Raw genomic sequence first — 23071 nt, forward strand, 5'->3', positions numbered from 1 at the left:
TTGTTTGAAAATCCTAAGGATACCAAAAAACATTTAAAATGGAGTTTAGTTCTTTTCTATTTAAAAAAAAGGGTTACGTAAAGCGACGCAGCGGAGAATGCTTTGCTCCGCCCATTTGGAGACAAGCAAGAAATTAACCTTGCTGCAACTATCTTTATCAATGAGACAAAGTGCTTGAGAAGGAGAAATAGTTGCAAGCACTTCTGTCTTTACTAAAAAAAATGCAATATCACGAAGTCTGGGCATAAGAAATTGGAATCGATAAACAAAATTAAATTGATATGAGTGGTTATTTAAAGCATTCAAAGGGAAATTTACTGTTATTTGAATTTGGAATAATCTGAGATGTCGAAAATCTAGTTTAAATTTGGCAAGTTATTTAAGGAATTAAAATGTCATCTAAGGTAAAAAAAACAATATATAGTAATGCCTGGAATCAAATGGAAATGTTTGATTTCTGTTTTAAGGAATTATGAATATTGATTGTAAAGGTTCTCCAGGGCTCAAAATGAAATAGAATTATAATTAATAGGAATTGGCAATTAGATCTGGCTGATGCAAGAGCTAATAAAGGAATTCTGGGTATAAACAAATGGTGAAATTAGAATTCAAACAGCTAAAATAATATCGTGTGAAATTTCCAAGAAGTCTAGAATTTTCCAGTGAAAGTCAGGAAAGTGTAGATAAGACTGGCAATTGTTAGTTTTCTCTTGGAGATATGAGTTTTTAGGAGAGCTACATTTGAAAGTCTGGCCATTTTTGATCTTTTGATAAGATCACCTGACGAACGGGTCTCAAACATGTTTACTGACTTGAGAAACAGCATGAAATCTTTAATGCAGCCAGTGCAGTGAGACAACTCACATAGAGAAAATGACTTTATAATAATCAGCATAAATTAAACACCTTAATAATGACAGGAAGGGCAATGAGGTTGCCAGGGGATGTCGTAGCAGGTAGTGAGGAAATAGGACCCGCAAGAGAAAGGGTTAAAAGATTTTTGAAGGAGTTGTGCAGACAACTGCACAAGGTGAGGCAGGATGTTCTATAGAAACATGAAAGAGGAACAGACAAAGGTGCCTGTTATGGGAGACAAAGTAATGGTAAAGGGAAGGGCCGATGGAAACATTGGTCCCAACTGAAGGTATATAAAGACAACAGCAAATGATGGACTCCGAAATAACCACCTGGTACGCAAAGAGATACCGGGAATGGAAGAATACACTTGAGAATGGACTACTCGGGGGACTGGGAATAATGGTAGTGTTGACAGGCATTTGGATTATTATTAGATGGGCTACTAACTGGGCAAGGATTGTGGGGAACGAAGCCCGAGCGTGATGGGACCATATAGATAATTTCGAAAGAGTAGAGATGATAAGAATATAAATTAACTCCTGGATTCCCCAGGACATGTTCGGTCCCCACAAGTAGACATGTATCCCTCATCGGGGGATACTCACAACATGGACAAGTACTAACACATGGTGACCACCAGGGCAGTGTGTTTAAATTACAGATATAACCACTAGTGGCGAATGGGAAAGAACCAGACTGCAGTGGCTGTGGGGCCTGATGCTAATATCCGGAGAGGAAGAACAAAGACCCGGTAATGGATGCACAACGGATTAATGAAAGGAGTATTAATATGGACTATATGAACTATGGGGCATTGCACAACATGTTGGATGGGAAGTGTATAACGGCGAGTAAACCTACTTGACTGCATGGCGTACGGTGAATCCGGGCAAAGATGCAGTATGTGTACGGTGTTCCACAGATGACCGTGCTAACTGCGTGACCAGACAGAACGGGGAAGGGGTAACTGAGAGCTGTGTCTTTGGAATTGTTTGTGCCCCTCCCATTGGGCAACAGATGATAAGGAAAGTTGAAAGGAACATGGATGTGTGTGGGTACATCGAGCCCAGGGGAAGCGTTGTATGATAATGTTAAACATGAGATTGTGCCTGTCCTGGTCAATATCTCAGGGATGCAAATGCCAGGATATTGTACGGAACAGGCAAGAAATATGTATAGTGTATTAAGTAAGATTGTAATGCAGCAGGCTGCCGATGCCATGGGTGCCACTAGATTTAGAGGCCAGGATCAGCTTTATAGAACAAAGAGGGGGATAGTTAATGACGTTGCTACCGGATTCAATACCGGTGCCTCCATATTAAACTAATTAGATATACAAGGCCTGAATGAAAAGATGGAACACCTTAAAGGAGTAATGGAGGGACTCTTAAAGAGAGCAGAGAAAAATCAGGAGGATCAGACCAATCTGGGAGAAGAGGGCACGGAGATACAATTAGACAGAATTACGATATTAGAGGCACATGCCAGAACCGTCAACCACCTCATAGATAGAGAACGGGAAGATGCCACAAAGCTAAGGCAGGGACAACTCGGTCACGCTTATGGATTATGGATGGTGGGACAGATACGACACAATCTCGATCAGATCCAAAGGGGGGAGGTGCCCGACTGGATAGACAGCTCACATTTAGCTCGACTAGCAGAGAGTAAAGGGAAACTGGACAACTGTACGCTGAAAGGACTTACCAGAGTATATCCAGTGATCCCAGACTGCGAATTGGGCAAAGCTACTCGAGTGGGGGTAGTCATGTTGATCCCTGTAGTCACACGGGATTCTGCGCCATTTCCCTACTACCAATTGGAAAATATTGGAGTTGTACGGGGCAACACCTCCCTTCGATACTATCTAACTGAAGCCTCTGCCATACTTAGGAATAACACGCTATATGGAATTTCCCTTACGGGATGCAAGCAGAGAGGAGATATTTCAGTATGTCCCCACCCATTGGGACAGGGAGAATTGGATGAATGTGGGTTTAATCGAACTGATGGTTGTGTCGTAGAGATCATACCTGCCCCAAAGCATTGTGCAAGAACAGGCTACGGAGGTAAAGGGAAATACTGCGTTTCCACCACAGAAAGTTCCTACCGCTACAATAATCTACAATGCCCTATCCCATTTTCTAATTTTTGCTTTATGCCCTTACGACCAGTCACTATAGGGCAAGCCCGAATTATCCAGGTTCGGCGTAGAGGTACCAAGATCATTAACGTCACTGATTATCTCCATGACCACCTACAGGATTACAAGGAACCAGAACCAGTCCCCATCCCACACCTGGCCGAAGTACTAAGGGAATTAAGGCTCAGGGTGGGCCAATCCGTAAAACTCTACCACCAACTACAGACAAAAATCAAAAAGCTAGAGAAAGATACGGACACAGAATTGCAGGACCGGAGTTGGTAGGAGAAGATTTGGGATTGGGGGATGAATGTGAATATCCACCCTTGGATTAGGATAATTTCTCATGTGCTAGTCGGAGTACAGTTGATACTGGCCATAACATGGGGCATACTGGCCTGCCGATCATGCAGGCGATATGGGCAGCGAAGGAGGGTGAAAACTAGAGCAAAAGCAAGACAGACAATTTGTCTATCCAGGGGAATAAGTCATTTGGATCATATTAATGTGATATAGTACAACCGGAATTCCTGAAATCACGTGACTGGCCAGCACGTCCGAGGCAGGGAATACCAGGCGAGTTTAAAGGGTTAAAAAAAAAAACAACAACAATAATAAATAGTGTCGGTTGGGAAGACTAGGGTTAGTCTCCTACCGAAAGGGGGGATTGTTGTAGGGTATTCCCAAGCGCAGAGGGACCTGCAGTAAATATCATACTGTTTAAATATTATTTGAGTAACCAGTAACATATAATATCAGTGAACAGTGAGGAGGTTGCAAAGCACCATGGGGCTCAGTGAACTTGACCACATTCCACAGGAGCTGAGTAATCCAATCTCAAACAAAAGGCTAATTAAAATGAAAAGCAGACACCCTTGTGGAATGCTGACAAAGGTGCTCGCCTGTAACGAGGTGAAAACATCATGAGTAATCCCCTATCTGTGTATGGGCCGGTAACGAGGTGAAGATAAGGGGGTATGGAAAACATCATGAGTAATCCCCTATCTGTGTATGGGCCGGTCATGCAGCCCCTCTATGCCTAGTAACCGCTTCTATTGGCTCGAATAATTTAGAGATACAGCACTGAAACAGGCCCTTCGGCCCACCGAGTCTGTGCCGACCATCAACCACCCATTTATACTAATCCTACACTAATCCCATATTCCTACCACATCCCCACCTGTCCCTATATTTCCCTACCACCTACCTATACTCGGAGCAATTTATAATGGCCAATTTACCTATCAACTTGCAAGTCTTTTGGCAGGAAGGACTCCGGGAGGAAACCGGAGCACCCGGAGAAAACCCACGCAGACACAGGGAGAACTTGCAAACTCCACACAGGCAGTACCCAGAATTGAACCCGGGTTGCTGGAGCTGTGAGGCTGCGGTGCTAACCACTGCGCCACTGTGCCGCCCTGTGTATATAATCGTTGTGATTGGACCATGTCCGGCTGGGATGGGCTGTGTAACTGTTTGAAAACGTATAAGTATGGATGATTTTCCTTTGTTCAGTGGAGAGGCATCTGGACAGCCCAGTGACCTGCTCCCCGCTGGTGTAACTAAATAAACTGTTTGACATTGGAGCAGACCTGAATGTCGAGTGATTCTTCTAGATTCATTCCCGCTAACAATTATCCATTATTAATTCCCAGACTCACTTTTTATAGGACCAACGCTCACTTCGTTAACTCTTTTCTTTTTAAAATATCTATAGAAACTAATATCTGTCTTTATATTTCTAGCTAGCTTTCTCTCGTACTCTAATTTTACCTTATCAATCTTTTAGTCATTCTTTGCTGTTTTTTATATTCTGTCCAATCTTCTGACCTGCCTCCCATCTTTACGCAATTATAGGCTTTTTCTTTAAGTTTGATACTATCTTTAACTGTTTTGGTTAACCACGGATGACAGGTCCCACCCTTGGAATTTTTTTTTCTCGTTGAAATGTATCTATTCTGTGTTTTCTGAAATATCTCCTTAAATGTCTACCACTCTATTGACCTATCCCTTAAACTAATTTGCTAGTTCACTTTAGCTAGCTCGCTTTCATGCCCTCATAATTGCCCTTACTTAAGTTTAAAATACTAGTCTTGGAGCCACTCTTCTCTCCCTCAAACTGAATGTAAAATTCAATCATATTATGATCGCTGCTACCTAGGGATGCCTTAACCATGAAATCATTAATTAATCCTATCTCATTGCACAATACCAGGTCTAGTATAGATTGGCTCCAGAACGCATTGTTCCAAGAAATTATCCCGAAAACATTCTATGTACTCCTCATCTTGGCTACCTCTGCCCACCTGATTTTTCCAGTCTATATGTAGGTTAAAATCACCCATAATTATCACTGTACCTTTCTGACAAGCTGCCATTATTTCTTCCTTTATACCCTATCCCACAGTGTGGTTCATGTTAGGTGGCTTGTACACCACTCCCAGAAGTGACTTCTTGCCTTTATGATTTCTAATGTCTACCCAAACTGCTTCTACATCCTGGTCTCCTGAACTTGGGTCATCCCTCTCTATTGCGCTAATACCATCATTAATTAACAGAGCTACCCCTCCACCTTTTCCTAGCTTCCTGTCCTTCCTAAATGCCATATACCCTTCAATATTCAGGTCCCAATCTATGTCGTCCTGCAGCTATGTCTCTGTAATGGCTATCAGATCATACTTATTTATTTCTATTTGTGCTCTCAAGTCATCTGTTTTTCAATGCTACGTGCATTGAGTTGTGTCCTTTTATTATTTTTGTAACCTCTAGCCTTATCTGTTGATTTACTCTTAGATTTGTACTCTTAGATTAGAAGGGTAACCCGGCACTTAGAAAATCATGAGATTACGCAGAGTCAACACGTTTTTTATGAAAAGGAAATTGTGTTTGACAAATCTATTATAGTTTTTTGAGGATAAACATGTTCGGTAAATAAAGGAGAACCAGTGGATGTTGGACATTTGTATTTTTAAAAAGGCATTCAGTAAGGTGCCACACAAAAGGTTCCTTTACAAGAATTTATGGGGTTGAGGGTAATATATTAGCATAGACAGAGGATTGGTTAAAGGGCAAAAAACAGAATAGGAATAAATGTGTCGTTTTCAGGTTGGCAGGCTTTTATTAATAAGGTGCTGGGGCCTCAACTATTTACAGTCTATATTCATGCCTTAGATGAAGGGACCAAGTATAATGTATCCAAGTTTGCTGACAATACGAAGCTAGACGGGAAAGCAGACTGTGAGGAGGACACAAAGGACATAGACAGGTTAAGTCAGTGGACAAGAAGGTGACAGGTGGAGTTCTGAATGTTGGTGGGAGTAATTGTTCCTCTGGGGAGTGCAGCCAGAGCCAAGTCCATGGCACCAAAGCTGGCTCAGCTATATGGGGGCGGGGACAGGTGCGGGGGGTGGGGGTGTTGCAGTGTTAGGAGGAAGATTGGGAAAGCAATAGTGATAAGGGATTCTATAGTTAGGGGAACAGACAGATATTTCTGTGGCCGCAGATGTGAATCCAGGATGATATGTTGCCACCCTGGTGCCAGGGTCAATGATGCCATTGAGTGGCTGCAGAACACTGAGGGGAGAGGATAAACAACCAGCGCTAATGGTCCACATCAGTATCAACAACATAGGTAAAAATAAGGATGAGGTCCTGCAAACAGACTTTAGGGGGCTAGGAAAGAAACTAGCAAGAAGGACTGCAAAGGTGGTAATCTCTGGATTACTCCCAGTACCATGTGCAAGTGAGTAAAAAAATGGAAAGATAGAGCAGATGAATGCATGGCTGGTAAGATGGTGCAGGAAAGAGGGTTTTAGATTCCTGGAACACTGGGACGGGGTGGAGGTGTTGCTTTTTGCTAGTGCTATTGGGGAGGATTTAAACTAACTTGGCAGGGAGGCATGGGGTGGGAACAAGGATGTAACATAAGAGAGGAAAAACAAGGTGCACAAAGAAGTGGGAGAGACAGATAGCACGAGACTAAGAAATGATTAAGTATTAGGTGGAGTCAGAGTAAGAGGGAATGCAATAAGATCTGAGTGAGGTCAATAAGGTTGGTGAGCTGCAGGTGCAGGTAACCACGTGCAAAACTGATTTCATGGCGATAACGGAAACCTGGCTCAAAAAAGGGCAGGACTGAGGACTAAATATTCCTGGATACGAGGTGTTCAGGAAAGATAGGGAAGAAAAAGAAGGAGGAGAGGTGGCAGTATTGATTAAGGAGAATATTACAGTGCTGGAGAAAGAGGATATCCTAGTGGGATCAAGGACAGAATCGATTTGGTGAGAGCTAAGAAACAATAGTGCTGTCATTACACTACTGGGTGTATTCTATAGGCCACCAACGAACGGGATAGATAAAGAGGAACAAATTTGCAAGAAACTTAGAGAGTTGCAAAAAAATGATAAAATGGTTATAAGGGGGGACTTCAATCATCCTAATATAGACTGTGATAGTAACAGTATAAAGGAAAAAGGGCAAGAGTTTCTGAAGTGTGTTCAGGAGAATTTTTTAGATTAGTGTTTCCAGCCCAATGAGAAAGGAGGCATTGCTGGATCCGGATCTGGTTCTAGGGAAAGGGGTCTGCCATAATCTTACGAAATGGTGGAGCAGGATCGAGGGGCCGCATGGCCTACTCCTGCTCCTATTTCTTATGTTTCCGACACAGAATTTCTTTCAAAGGCATTATGCTTTCAAGTATGGCCTCAGGCAAAAATCAATGACAAACAGTAATTTGCCTATCAAGATTCCAAGTACATAACTGGGTAAACAAGAACGTATCAAAAGCAGTTAATTCAACCCGCAAATACCAATAAAGAATTCGTAACAACAGGACATGCAACTTATTTAATCCCCATCCACATCTCAAACTAGCAAGCATCAGGAACTGACCAATAAAGCTATTCAAATAAGTTTCTGAGCTTGGTTTGAGGAACCATCTTGATTTTGCTGTTGACTTGGGTTCATATTTCTATACTGGGCATTTCAAATTCAGCCCATGTTATTTAACTCTTCATCTGCACTGGTAGCAAAGATTAAAACCAGGCATTGCCTACCTTTTAAAAATTAAAGTCTTGAAGCTGTTATGCAGATATCATGCAATATGCTAACTTTCAATTAAATACAGAAATGAACAATTTTGTAGAAATAAAAGATGATTGGACTGGTTAAAATAGCAAATTGGTAAATGGGCAGTGTCATGCATAGCTCAGTTGGTAGCACTCTTGCCTCAGAGTCACAACATTCCAGGTTCAAGTCCAACTCCAGGGATTGAACACAAAAATCAAGGCCGATATTCCAGTGCAGTACTAAGGGTAGGCTGCACTGTTGGAGGTGCTATCTTTCAGATGAGATATTAAACTGAGGCCCCATCTGCCTACTGGGTGGATGTAAAAGATCCCATTTTGAAGAACAGGGGAGTTATTCCCTGTGTCCTGCTGAATATTTATCTCTCAATCAGCATCACATTCAAAAGATTATCTGCTCATTATCACTTTGTTTCTGGGAGTCTGCTGGACAGAGCTTGGCTTCCATTTTTCCTACATTACAACACTCCAAAAGTACATCATTGGCTGTAAAGTGCTTTCGGATGTCCTGAGGTTGTGAAAGGTGCTATACAAATGCAAGTCTGCCTGTCTTTCTTTCAAATAATGGCTGCATGTCTTCAATTGAGTCAATATGTGTATGATTCCATGGTCAAACTGGGCATTGCAATACACTGTTACCTGAACCAATTCTGGCCAGTTCCTACTATTACACTTTACAAAGTTGTTTGGCGCCATCAACATGAGAAGGGCTATTGGCATCCACGAAGTAGAATTCCACACTTCACTACACAAGCAAGTGGAAAGAACAATGGAGGTAGATTTTCCAGGTGCAGATGAACTTCAGAAACAATCTTCAGAAGAGGCACAGGCATAGACAAAGTCCTGTTTTCACACTGAGGCACCCTCCATCATGTTGTGTGGCACTCCCACCATACTAAATGGGATGGACTCAAAAAAATCCAGCAGCTGAAAACTGGGCGTCAGCAGTAACAGAATTGTATTCAACCACAATCTGCAACCTCATGGCCCAGTGTATCCCTCACTCTACCACCATCAAGCCAGGGGAGCAACCCTGATTCAATGAGGAATGCAAGGAAGCATGCCGGGGCAGCACCAGGCATACCTAAAAATGAGGTGCCAACCTGGTGAAGCTACAACACAGGACTACATGCATGCTGAACACTGGAAGCATATATAGACAGAATTAAGCAATCCCACAACCAATGGATCAAATCAAAGCTCTGCAGTCCTGCCACATTCAGTTGTGAATGCTGGTGGATAATTATAAAACTAACAGGAAGAGGCAGCTCTACAAACATCCTCATCCCGAACGATGACAGAGCCAAGCGCGTCATTGCAAAAGACAAGGCTTAAGTATTTACAAACAACTTCAGCCAGAAATACCTTGTGGATGATCCATCCCGGCCTCCTCCTGAGGTCCCAGGATCACAGATGCCAGTCTTCAGCCAATTCGATTTACTCCAGATGATATCAAGAAATGGCTGCACGCACTACAAAGGCTATATTACAAATATTTTAATAGAGCCTGCAAAATCCCACCTATAGTACTGAAGGCTTGTGCCAGTGTCAGTTGTGGTTCAGTTGGTAGCGCTCTTGTCTCTTAGTCACAAGGTTCCAGGTTCAAGTCTGACTCTAGGGCTTGGGCACAAAAATCAAGGCTGACATTCTAGCGCAGTACCGAGGGAGTGCTGCACTGTCAGAGGTGTCATCTTTTGGATGAGACGTTAAACCAAGGCCCCATCTGCTTGCTCAGGTGGATGTAAAATATCCCATGGCACTATTTTGAAGAGCAGGGGAGGTATCCCTGACATCCTGGCTAATATTTATCCCTCAATCAACATCATATAAACAGATTATCTAGTTATCACATTGCTGTTTGTGGGAGTTTGCAGTGTGCAAATTAGCTGCTGTGTTTCCTGCATTACAACAGTGACTACACTTCAGACAATACTTCACTGGCTGTAAAGCGCTTTGAGACGTCCGGTGGTCATGAAAGGCACTATATAAATGCAAGTCTTTTTTTCTTCTTTCGTTTCTCCAGAAGTAGCTGCGTCCTACCCGAGCTGTTCCAGTACAGCTACAACACAGGCATCTACCTGACTGTCAAAAATTGTCCAGATATGTCCTGTTCTCTAAAAGGACAAATCCAATCTGGCCCCATCAGTCTATTCTGCATCATCAGCAAAGTAATGGAAGGTGGCGTCGACAGTGCTATTAAGCGTCACTTACTCAGCAAGAACCTGCTCACTGATGCTCAGTTCGGGTTCCACCAGGGGCACTCGGCTCCAGACCTCATTACAGCCTTCATCCAAACATGGACAAAAGAGATGAATTCCAGAGGTGAGATGAGAGTGACTGCCCTTGACATCAAGATAGCATTTGACCAGTGTGGCATTAAGGAGCCCTAGCAAAACTGGAGTCAATGGGAATCGGGGGAAAATTGTCCACTGGTTGGAGTTATACCTAGTGCAAAGGAACACAAGAACATAAGAAATAGGAGCAAGAGTAGACTATTAGGCCCCTCAAGCCTGCTCCACCATTTTAATACAATCATGGCTGATCTTCCACCTATTCTCCACTTTCCCTCCTGCTCCCCATATCCCTTGATTCTCGTAGAGACCAAACATCTGTCCATCTCAGCCTTGAATATATTCAACGATGGAACATCCACAACCCTCTCGAGGTAGAGAATTCCAAAGATTTAGAACCCTTTCAGTGAAGTAATTTCTCCCTTCTCTGTTCTAAATGATCATCCCCTTACCAAGAGACTGTGCCCCCATGTTCTAGATTCCACAGCCAGAGAAAACAACCCCTCAGTGTCTAACCTGTCAAACTCCTTCAGAATCTTGTATGTTTCAATGAGATCACCTCTCATTCTTCTAAACACCACAGAATATAAACTCAATTTACTCAGCCTTTCATCATAGGACAACCCTTTTATCCCAGGAACCAATCTAGTGAACCTTTGCTGTACCACCTCCAAGGCAAGTATAACCTTCCTTAGATATGGGGACCAAAACTGCACACTGTAATCCAGGAATGGTCTCACCAAAGCCCTGTACAATTGTAGCAAGACTTCCTTATTCTTGTACTCCAATCTCCTTGTAATAAAGGCCAAAATACTATTTGTCTTCCTAATTCTTGCTGTACCTGCATGCTAACTTTGTGTTCCTTGTATTAGCACACCCAGGTCTCTCTGAACATCAACATTCCACATTTTACACCTTTTAAAAATATTCTGCTTTTCTCTTCTTACTACCAAAGTGAATCACCTCACACTTCCCCACATTATACTCCATCTGCCATCTTGTTGCCCACTCACTTAACCTGTCTATATCTCTTTGTGTCCTCCTCACAATTCACATTCCCACCTAGCTTTGTATCGTCAACACACTTAGGTACATTACTCTTGGTCTCTTCGTTTAAGTCATTTATATAGATTGTAAATAGTTGAGGTCCCAGCACTGATCCTTGCGGCACTCCACTAGTCACAGCCTGCCAACTTGAAAATGCCCCGTTTATCCCTACTCTTTGCTTCTTGTCTGTTAACAAATCCTCTATTCATGCTAATATATTACCCCAAACTGCAACTTTTTTTTATATTAGTTTGGGGGATGTGGGTGTTGCTGCCTAAGCCAGCATTTATTGCCCATCCTCATTGCCCTGGAGAAAGTGGTGGTGAGGCAAGAAGGTGTCTTCTTGAATCGCTGCAGTCCTTGGGACGTAGGTACAACAACAGTGCTGTTAGGAAGGGAGTTCCAGGATTTTGACCCAGCGACAGTGAAGGAACGCATCTTGCATAATAACCTTTTTTTGTGGCACCTTATTGAATGCCTTTTGGAAATCCAAGTATACTACATTTACTGGTTCCCCTTTATCTACCTCAACTAGCTGCATCCTCAAAAAACTCTAAATAATTTGTCAAACATGTTTTCCCTTTTGTGAAACCATGTTGACTTCGTCTGATCATACCATGATTTTCTAAGTGCATTGTTAAGACTGCTTAATAATAGATTTCAGCATTTTCCTGATGACTGATGTTGGGCGAACTGGCCTGTAGTTCCCTGTTTTCTCTCACAATCCTTTTTTGAATAGTAGTGTTATATTTGCTCACTTCCAATCCGTCAGGACCCTTCCAGGCTCTAAGAAATGTTGGAAAATCATAACCACTATCTCTGCAGTTACCTCTTTTAGGACCCTAGGATGTTGGCCATCAGCTCCTGGGCATTTGTTGGATTTTAGTCCCTTAAGTTTCTCCAATACTTTTTCTCTTTTGATATTAATTACTTTAATTTCCTTACTCGCATTAAACCCTTTGTTAACCTTTACTTCTGGTATGTCACTGGAACGACGGAGGTGGAGGGGCGACATGATAGAGGTTTACAAAGTTATGAGCGGCATGGACAGAGTGGATAGTCAGAAGCTTTTCCCCAGGGTGGAAGAGTCAGTTACTAGGGGACATAGGTTTAAGGTGCGACGGGCAAAGTTTAGAGGGGATGTGCGAGGCAAGTTTTTTTACACAGAGGGTGGTGAGTGCCTGGAACTTGCTGCCAGGGGAGGTGGTGGAAGCAGATGCGATAGCGACGTTTAAGAGACATCTTGACAAATACATGAATAGGAAGGGAATAGAGGGATATAGGCCCCGGAAGTGCAGAAGGTGTTAGTTTAGGCAGGCATCAAGATCGGCGCAGGCTTGGAGGGCCGAATGGCCTGTTCCTGTGCTGTACTGTTCTTTGTAACGTATCTTCGACTGTGAAGACAGACAAAAAATATTGTACAATGTCTTTGCCATTTCTTCATTCCACATGATCATTTCTCCTGTCTCTGCCATTAAGGGACCAACATTTACTTTAGCTACTCTCCTTTTTATATACTTGTAAAAGCTCTTACAATGTGTTTTTATATTCCTGGCTAGTTTACTCTCAATCTATTTTTTTTCTTTTCATCAACATTTTGGTCGCCTTTTGCTGGTTTCGAAGACTCTCCCAATCCTGAGGCTTGCTACTATTCTTCGCAACATCATAAGCCTCTTGTTTTAATTTAATACTATTTGAAACTACCCTAGTAAGCCAATGATGGATCTTTCTTGCTGAGTATTTTTTTAAAATGGAATGTATTTTTGTTGAACATTTTGAATTGTTTCTTTAAATGTTTTCCACTGTATTTACTACCATACCTTTTAGTCTATTTACCCAATCAACCTTAGCCAGCTCGCCCCTTATACCTATGTAATTGGTTTTAAGTTTACAATTCTTGTTTGGGACTGGATTGTGTCGCTTTGAAATTTAATATGGTATTCCATTGCATCACCATCACTTTTTCCCAGTGGATCTTTTACTATGAGATTACTAATTAACCCTGTCTCATTGCACAATACTAGACCTAAAATAGTTTTATCCCTGTTTGGTTCCACAATGTATTGTTTCAGGAAACTGTCACAAAAACATTCTACAAATTCATCTTCCTAACCACCTTTGCAAATTTGATTGGTCCAGTCTATAAGAATATGAAAGTCCCCTACAAATATTATGCTGCCTTTGTTACCAGCTCCAATTATTTCTTTCTTAATGCTACATCCAACGGTATAACGACTGTTAGGGGGCCTATAAACTACTCCCAGCAGCGTTTTCAGACCCTTGCTATTCCTAACGTCCACCAATACCAATTCTACTTCCTGATCTTTTGAGCCAAGATCCTTTTACCCACTGTCCTGATTCTTTACCGTTAGGACTACTCAAGTACGATAAAAATTTTATCACCGAGATATCTTTACTGCAAACATCACTGTGAACATCAACGCAAGCTCGAGGAACAGCATCTCATTTACCGATTAGGCACACTGCAGCCTGCCGGACTGAACATTGAGTTCAATCATTTCAGAGCATGACAGCCCCCCAATTTTACTTTCATTTTTAGTTATTTTTTCTTCCTTTTTTTTTTACAATCTTTTTTACAATCCTTTTTTTTTGCATTTATTTCATTTCATCTTAGTTTGTTCAGTTTGCTTACCCACTGTTTTTTTTTCAGGTTTGCACTTGCTGCTGTTCAATATTCAGTGTATTTACACCTAATCTGTACTAATGCTTTGTCTTTCAACACACCATTAACATATTGTTTGCCTTTGCTCCGTGACCTTTTCGTCAGCTATGTGGCCTGGTCCAATCTAGACCTCCTTTGTTATCTCTTGCCCCACCCCCACCTCACTTGCTTATAACCTGTGGCTTTTCTAATATTTGTCAGTTCCGATGAAGGGTCACTGACCCGAAACGTTAACTCTGCTTCTCTTTCCACAGATGCTGCCAGACCTGCTGAGTGGTTCCAGCATTTCTTGTTTTTATTTCAGATTTCCAGCATCCGCAGTATTTTGCTTTTATCTTTGCTGCTCTCCTCCCTCAGCCTCTGCATTGAACAACTTCTTATGCTCGGTGATTGCAATCTCCATCTCAACTCATCAGTTTCTCTCTCCCGAGTTTGTCCTCTTATCCTCCCTAAATCTCTCCCTACATGTACACTTCCCAATCCATATTCATGGCCACCCCCATGACCTTGCCATCCAATGTGGTCTTGCTATTCCCATTGTATCAATTGCAGATAAGGTCATCTCTGATCACTTCCTTGTATCCTTGCCATCCACATCCCCCTTCCACACGCTAACCCTACTTCATTCTAAATCCATCCTTGGAAAATACTATCCCTCTGTTCACTTACAACTATGCTTACGAAATCTCAACTATCCAACCTTTGGCCCTCTGTTGGTCACATTCCTGCAGCTACTGATTTGCTCAACTTCACCCTCACCTCCACCTTTGATGCCCGAGTCCCTCTCTCTCACCTGGCCATTCCCCCTAGTGCGGCCCTCAACTCCACTCCCTAAGTCCAAGGAGGCAGACTTGAAAGGGTATAGTGGGCAACTGGTTTAGCCATCCACTGCCAGATGTGACTGCACCACATAACGCACTATCAGGTCCTGCTGTAATCTGTTGTAACTGCTCACTATTCCAGGATCATGTTGGGATGCCAAGATACCACCTGGCTTCTTTGCTGTACTGCAAACTGTCTTCTTAAACCTCTCTCCCCTCCAACAATAAGTGCGAGGAGCTCATGGATGTCTTTGTCACTAAGATCGAGACCATTTGATCAGTTGCCTCTGCCATGTCTCTCCTTTCCACTTGCCCATCTGGCTATAATGCACCCCCATGCCCTAGCCCTGAACTCGCATCTTTCTCTAGTTTCTCACTTATCTCCCCTCATGCCCTCTCTGAACTCATATTGTTCATGTGACCCACCTCTTGCTCCCTCGATCCTATTCCCACTAAACTGATCACCCAACTTCTCCTCCTGGTCCCTATGTTAGCCGATATTGTAAACTCTTCTCTCTTCAGACGTTGTCCTTCTCCTTTAAATCTGCCCAAGTTATACAAACTCCAAACCGGTTTAAGCAGAGCCCATCCCAACGGAACAGCTCCTTCTTTCCCAAGCATTCGTGCCAGTGTCCCACGAATCGAAACCATTCCTCCCACTCCACTCTTTGAGTCACATGTTTAATTCTCTAATCTGCTTGACCCTATGCCCACTGGAACATGGGTGTGGATGTTGGAATCCAATCATCTTAGCCCAAAGACATTGCTGCAAATGTTCCTCAGGGTAGTGTCCTAGGCCCAACCATCTTAAGCTGCTACCTCAATGACCTTCCCATCATAAGTTCAAAAGTGGGGATGTTGGTTGATGATTGGTGCTGAACACTGTGCATTCAGAACCCCTCAGATAAAGAAGGAGTTCCTGCTTATATGCAGCAAGACTTGGACAACATTCAGGCTTGGGCTGATAAGTGGCATTCATACCACACAAGTGCCAGGCAATGATCATTTCCAACAAGATCCTCTTGACACTCAACGCATTACCATCGCTGAATCTACCATCAACATCCTGGCGGTTATCATTGACCAGCAACTAAACGAGACCAGCCATTTAAATACTGAGGCTGCAAGAGAGATCAGAGACTGGGAATTCTGTGGCGAATAACCCACCTCCTGACTCCCCAAAGCCTGTCCACCATCTACAAGGCATATTAAAATCAATTTTCCACTGTTTTGCCCATTCACTTAATCTATCAATATTGTTACGGCCAGGTGGGAAAAATGTCTAGGGGGTCCTTCTCAGCCTTCACCTGGTCTTATTGTATCAGGGTTTGATTTTAGACACACCGTGTTTTGAGCTCCCCCTTGGTGAATCCTTGTTCACCGCTTTCCAATTATAAGGCAAAGAAAAGAGCACAAACAGGCCTTCTTAGGTTTAAAGAAGAAAAGTGAAATTTATTAAAGCTTAAAACTTAAACTCTAATTCTGTTAACGCCTACGGATACACGCCGCACCCCACACTAGCAAACATACGCGATACGCACATGCAAATAGAGACAGAAAAGAGAAGAAAAATAATGGAGAGGTTTGAAGCAATCTCTAAAGAGGTTTTTTTTTAAAGTGCGCTTCAAGCTCACTGTAGAGTCCTGGATTGTAGGTAGATCTTGCTTTTCGTTGGGGCCCAGTATTCTTCTTAAACCTTGCTCACTGTAGGAGACATTTCTCTCTTGGGGTTCATGTGTCTTCAATGGTTTCCGAAGCTAGTGAGAGCAAGATGAGAGCAGACAGGAGAGGTCTTTTCCAGTCCAGAAGCAAACAGCTTTTTGAGTTCAAATTCTCTGTGGCCAGTTAAAATTTAAAAAACTCCAACAGTCAGTTAGTCATGTGACTAAACTAGTCTGACCACATGTGTTTGTGTATTTGGCCATCTGAGCAGTTAACCTGGAATGCTAGCTTCTCCACCTTCAATGTCTGGTAATCAAAAGTCCATTGCGGATTAAATTGGAGCAGGGAGTGGCTCCTTTGTCCTTTCCAAGCACTGTCTGTTACTATGCAAATGTCTTTCCAGTCAAGGGGCTGGTGTTTTTTTTTAAAGCAAGTTTTTTCTTTACTCCAGTAACAGTTTAAAAATCAATGTTCATGTGGTGAAATATGTGCCTCATTCTTGGCCGGTGGGGGCTTGCATGACAATATCTGTTCGTAATTTTACACTTCCATCTAGGCTGCGTACAATACCGCCTATCTCTGTGTCATTGGCAAATTTTGATAAGTGACTCTGTCTCCTGCTGCTTAGCCAATTTCCTAATCGGGTCGATAATTTGCCTTCAATTCCATGTGCTTCACTTTAGCTAACAGTCTCTTCTGAGGGACTTTATCAAATGCCTTGTGAAAGTCCACATAAATAACATCCATAGACATTCCGTTGTCCACTATTTTAGTCACCGCTTCCAAAAAATTCAATCAGGTTCGTCAGGCATGACCTACCCTTTACAAATCTATGCTGGTTCTCTCCAATCAGCTGAACACTTTCTTTGTTTCTCACTCCATAGATACAGCCAGACCAGCTGAGTATTTCCAGAATTTCCTGTATTTATATCAAGTTAAGAACACTTGTTTTCAAGTCCGTGGCCTTGCTTAATCGACCCCTGCAATCTCCTCCAGACCTACCCTCCCTTTCAAACTATTTGTTTTTTTTAACTCCTGCATGTGTCCCTTTGTTGATCACACCATCCTCGGCCCTGCACTCGAACTCCCTACTGAAAGAAACACTGACAATTATATAGCATCTTTCACTACCTCAGGTCATCCCAAAGTGCTTTATGGCAAATAAGTATATTTGATATATATATATACATATATATATATATATATATATACACACACACACAGACTGCTGAAATATAGGAAACACGGCAGGCACAGAAGGCCCCAGGAAAAATAATTAGATAATTACCAGATAAGCGGTTTTTGTTACATTGGCTGAGGGACAAATATTGGCAAGGACACCAGGAAGATCACGCCACTCTCTTTCAAATCGTGCCATGGAATCTATTATGTCCATCCAAGACAGCAGACAGGGCCCCAGTTTAATGCCTCATCTGAAAGACAGCACCTCCAACAGTGCAGCATTCCCTCAGTGATAAGGTGCCTCCACCTCTAGGTTAAACATCTCAACAAATCTGTTCTTCCCTGCCTTCAATTCATCCCTCAAACCTTTACCATCTTGCTTGCTATTTCTGTTGCACTTTATTTAAAATCCAAGCAATTGCTTCTAATAATTAGTTGAGTTGTGGCTCAGTTGGTAGCACTCTCGCCTGGGGTTAAGTACCACTCCATGGCTTGAGCACAAAAATCAAGGCTAACACTCCAGGGTAGTACTGAGGGAGTGCTGCATTGTCAACAGTGCCGTCATTTCAGATGAGATTTTAAACTGAGGCCCTATTTACTTCTTCAGCTGGATGCAAAAGATCTCATCGCAGTATTTCGCAGAAAAGCAGGGCAGTTACCCGTGGTGTCCAGGCCAATATTTATCCTTCAATTAACATCACAAAAACAGATGTTCTGGTCATGTCACATTGCTGGTCATGAGAGTTTGCTGTGTGCATACAGGCTGCTGTGTTTCCTGTCAGTGACCACGCTTCAATAAGTACTTCATCGGCTGTAAAGCACGTTGAGTCTTCTTAACATTTGCATTCCTGCTACATAATTCATGTCACTCCTTAAAGGGGAACAAAAGTGTAGTGACAGTATTCGTTCAAAGTACTCACTCTTGTTATGCAACAAAATTATACTCTTTCTGGATATCATTCCTCCTCACACAACTCCAGATGTTTAATGCACTGACCATTTCCGCATTTTTGCACGTGACTAGATGTGCGTGCAACTTCACAGCAGGCCAACGTGTGCAGCCACCTGTCTCTGAGAAAACATTACACAGACTGGGTAAATAACCTTACAATGTGAAGAAAGAACAGACAATGCTATACTCAGCAGGTCTGGCAGCATCTGTGGAGAGAGAAACAGAGTTAACGTTTCAGGTCTGTAACTTTTCACCAGAGCAGTGTGAAACTCCCAGCGCCCAGGCCAACAGAAACAAACCCATCGCAACGATCGGTGTTACAATTGAAACTCAAGTTGTAGAAATATTTAACAGTATAAAAAGACAGTCCTTGGTATTTCCTCTTACACCTTCATTTTCCTTTAATAATGCACAATGCCTATCTACTGGAAAATATACTCGTGTTATAACATTGCAGTATATCCCCGCGTGTGTATAAAAGGAAAATTCTGACTCTGGGTGTAATACCTTCTAACACTAATAACGTGTGACATAATCCAATCCAAAAGTACCATCTCTGAAAATGGTGGTATTCCGAATTTGAAAATTTCTTTGCACTTCATTGGCGGCACATCCTACGTCGGGAAAGACGTCATACAAATGCTAGTTTTTTTTTCAAAACTCAAAAGTAAAAAGATTTTCATAGGATTTTAAATCCCACTGAGACAGAAATTCTCTGTTCCTCGGTTTCTTTCCCCTTGCCCTTTCATTTTGCAAAATGGTGATCTTCACATTGCAAAGCATGGTTTTTGCAGCCGGAACACTTCCAAGTATAGGGCTCTTTTGAGCTTTGCACCATCAATAATAATAATGTAGGTGGCAAAAAAAAGACTTTCCTGTTACCGTACCGATCGTTCGCACTGGGAGACAAATCCTTTGCTCAATTTCACTGCCACCAACCTCTTCCGCCGATTGTAACCAAGCGGATTGCCAGTCCCCTGGGCGGTACCTGCAAAGAGGCAACAAAAACTGGTCTGCTACAACTGTAAGGAGCAGGTCCCGCTGCTTGGGCCGGGGCTGAGGTGATTGACAGCTGGACCCTCCATTGAGGGCGGCTCGGCCCAGTGCCTGACAGCTGGACGCACCAATGAGGATAGCCCGATCTGGTGGTTGGCAGATGGACCTTCCATTGAGGACGGTTCGGTCCGCTGATTGACAGCCAGAACCACCATTGAGGACGGTCCGCCCTGGTGATTGACAGCTGGCTGGTCCATTGAGGGTAGCCCAGCCCGCTGATTGACAGCTAGACCCGCCATTGAGAGTGGCGCGGCGTGACGTGGCGATTGACAGTTGGACCCACCATTGAGGGCAGGAGTTCCTCTGGGCTGTGAGGCGCAGGGCTCGAGCGGGTTGTGCTGGCACGTTTTGTTGGTGGCTTGCTGCTGATTCTGGGGTTTACTTTTCTTATTGAGTGGTGCGACATGGCAGCTCCCGGGGTGATCCGCAGATTGGAGGAGACGGTTGTTAACAGGATTGCCGCCGGTGAGGTGATCCAGAGGCCTGCTAATGCCATTAAAGAAATGGTGGAGAACAGGTGGGTTCTGATCCGGAGAGAGCCTCCCCACAGATGCAACAACTCTCTGTCCAGAGCGAGGGGCTGTTTACATGCACATTAGTTTCAACAGCCTCCCACCTATGAGAGATGTTGCAACAGACCTGCCTCCTCTTGTTGAATGAATCATATCGTCATTGGGATATTTTTATTCTAAGACTCAACTTGTGGAATGTGAAACTGTTTGCAATTTGGGCTATTTTTGTGTGTGTAGATTTTTAAATCTGTTATTGGCAGTATCTGCGCTTCATCTTCATCTATCCACATACATATTGTGTTATTTGCGAGTAACAGTGAGTGAGTGTTCCAGGGATTGGAGCATGGATCATTGTTGTTACTAGTTTACCTGGACTCAGAAACCTGATACAAAGGGGTCCATTTGCTGATACTACTAAACCAGGAGGTGCAGTGGAATTGGAGGAGGTTGCACTATCACAGGAAGAGTGGAACAAAGTGTTGCATTTGAAATTTAATCCTGATGAGTGTGAAATGTAGGATAGAGAAATGAGCCTGCACATGTACTCTCTCGAAACAAGTGTGTACATATACAATATTTATATAATATAATATAAAATAGGCTAAAATTTGGGACAGCCAAGAAGGGCTGAATACCCATCTAAAACGTATTGTTTGTATATGTGAGTCTAGGTGGTGCAGTCAGATGTGTTGCTGCTGTGAGTTTGCAAGAGGGAATGATGTCCTGCCATCAACTTTGCCAATTTAGGACACAACGGGAGGTGGACCACCTCCTGTTACCAGGTTCAGATGGAAATATGTCTGGGCACTGGCTGCAGTCTGTGGCCATCAGGAATAGGACTTGTATCATAAAGCTCAAATTGGATTTTGTACACAGTCATGTTTTCAGCCATTAGAAATAAAACTTTAAAATTCAACAGTCTCCTCTTACCAGGCAGAGTTGTCGTCACAGAGCATCTCATCTGTTAACTATATACTTTGTCACTATTAGTACTGCAAGAGAAAGGGCATGGTGAAGAGACAGCTGAATAAATAATGTGAGCCAGCTCTGTATCTGTATTTACCCTATATTTGCATAGTCAACTTTGAATTACACTGGTACAGGCTGTAACATGTTTCCTTTCCTATAGATACAATGTCTAGTAGTCAGTTGCCATTACTTGTTCTTACAGGTGCAACTACTTGCTGGGATGTGCTGACTCCACCCCAGCCCCATTTTTCTTTTGGTATGGATTCTGCTTTTTGCTCCAAATTCTGTAATTTCCCCAAATATATATTTTCCACCCCCACCCTCCCATTTCAAACACAGTTGCGCCACCATTCTCCATAGCTAACAGTAGCTTGTTACAAAATGGCATTAATCGACCTTGGAAATTAGTCACCCATTTTCCCCGTGAGTTGTGGAATGTTGGACACTGTGGGGTATAATTGTACGCACGCCATGAGGAAATGTCACCTTTTGATTTTGTGTTCTGCTGTCAAGGTGCTAATGTAATATTCATACCCTCTCAGTTGTTCCTTTTTGATCGAGACATCTTGACATCATGCAGCACGTCTGGTGTCCTGCTTCAAAGGTCATGTTGCACAGAGAGAGAGAAAGACCGATATCACTACAAATATGTCAAAAAAAAATTTTTTTTTCATTTTTTTAAGAGTAGATAGATTTTAATTTCTTTTCGTGTAGTGAATACAAATCACATACTCAATGGGAATGTGTTAAATAGCTGTTCCTACACTTGAGGAAGACAGACAGTTCCCAGCTCAGAGATATTTGGAAGTATTCTGTATTCCACAATCTCCACATCACATCCTGAACATAATTAGTGAGATCAATGTTATAAATGTCTTTAAAAATAATATTTTCTGACATAACTACATCTAGTAACCAGAGCAGTACCCCCACTCGTATATTAATTGTGCTCTGGAACAATTTACTCACTTGCATAAATCCTAACCCCCAAACAGAAGTGTGAATTCTTTCTGTGACTGGCTGAAAGTGTCATTTTGTAGATTTGTTGAGTCCCAACAAACAAACTCTGACGATGCCTCAAAACCAGAGGATCTAACATTGCATGTTTTATTACTGGATGAGGTCGTGAGCCACCTGCAGGACTGAAAATGGTATTTGACAAACACGCATCCAGCTGTCAAACAATTAAGTACTGTAAACAGGATGTTTTTGTTTGAATTAAGTAACAAACCTCATTGATCTGTTCCAAACACTTTGAATGGGTCCCTATTCAGGAGTTATGGCTGAAATCAACTCTTCATATTAAGTATCCTGTACTGAACTACCTCTGTCTTTTCCTGAGGTATCTGTATATCGACAAAATGTGTATACTTCGTAACCTACAGAAAGTTAGTAGTGGGAGGAGTGCACTGTCTTTTCTAGTCCCACTTCTCCACAGGTCACAACATATATATTTAAAATGTTTACCCAGTTACTGATACGGTCAATCATGTACTCTTTATCCCAGAATAAAATACACCAACCAGGTTTCTTTAATAAACAACAAAATTAGCAGTTTATTATAAAAACAAGACTTATCCAGTAATGAAGCAAAGCATTAGCACACAGATTGAAATGTGAAACTTCCTCGTTTAAATCCTCCACACACAAGCATACACACACACTGAAAAAAATGAAGAAATTCTCTCTGTAGAGCTCTGTTACAAAAACAAACACAAAAAAGAACACTCTGGCCAAATACTTGCTAATTCTTGAAGAGAAAAAAAGATATGGAAAGAAGAAATGCTGGAAATACCCAGCAGGTCTGGCA

The 23071-nt window shown here is 42.4% G+C and overlaps 2 protein-coding genes across 12 annotated transcripts in view; one reads left to right on the plus strand and one right to left on the minus strand.

The window, feature by feature from the left end:
• Window positions 1–19722, minus strand: part of LOC137370106 (TPR and ankyrin repeat-containing protein 1-like) — a 113229-nt gene extending 93507 nt beyond the window's left edge. For 2 of the 6 annotated variants that reach the window (XM_068032263.1, XM_068032259.1), the window contains exons 1-2: window positions 19612–19722; window positions 18693–18843 (exon numbers count right to left, since the gene is read on the minus strand). The gene's annotated coding sequence lies outside the window, so the exon portion shown is untranslated. The other 4 variants (XM_068032264.1, XM_068032261.1, XM_068032260.1 and 1 more) reach the window with 3 other exon arrangements.
• Window positions 19723–20064: 342 nt separating this feature from the next.
• The window catches only part of mlh1 (mutL homolog 1, colon cancer, nonpolyposis type 2 (E. coli)), a 71874-nt gene continuing 68867 nt past the window's right edge, over window positions 20065–23071 (plus strand). For all 6 annotated transcript variants that reach the window (XM_068032269.1, XM_068032271.1, XM_068032270.1 and 3 more), the window contains exon 1: window positions 20065–20297. In XM_068032269.1, the coding sequence (XP_067888370.1) occupies window positions 20185–20297 (113 nt within the window). In that variant the 5' untranslated portion in view covers window positions 20065–20184. The remainder of the gene's footprint in view (window positions 20298–23071) is intronic.

The sequence above is a fragment of the Heterodontus francisci genome, chromosome 5 (assembly GCF_036365525.1).
Source record: "Heterodontus francisci isolate sHetFra1 chromosome 5, sHetFra1.hap1, whole genome shotgun sequence".
In the NCBI taxonomy this organism is placed as follows: Eukaryota; Metazoa; Chordata; class Chondrichthyes; order Heterodontiformes; family Heterodontidae; genus Heterodontus; species Heterodontus francisci.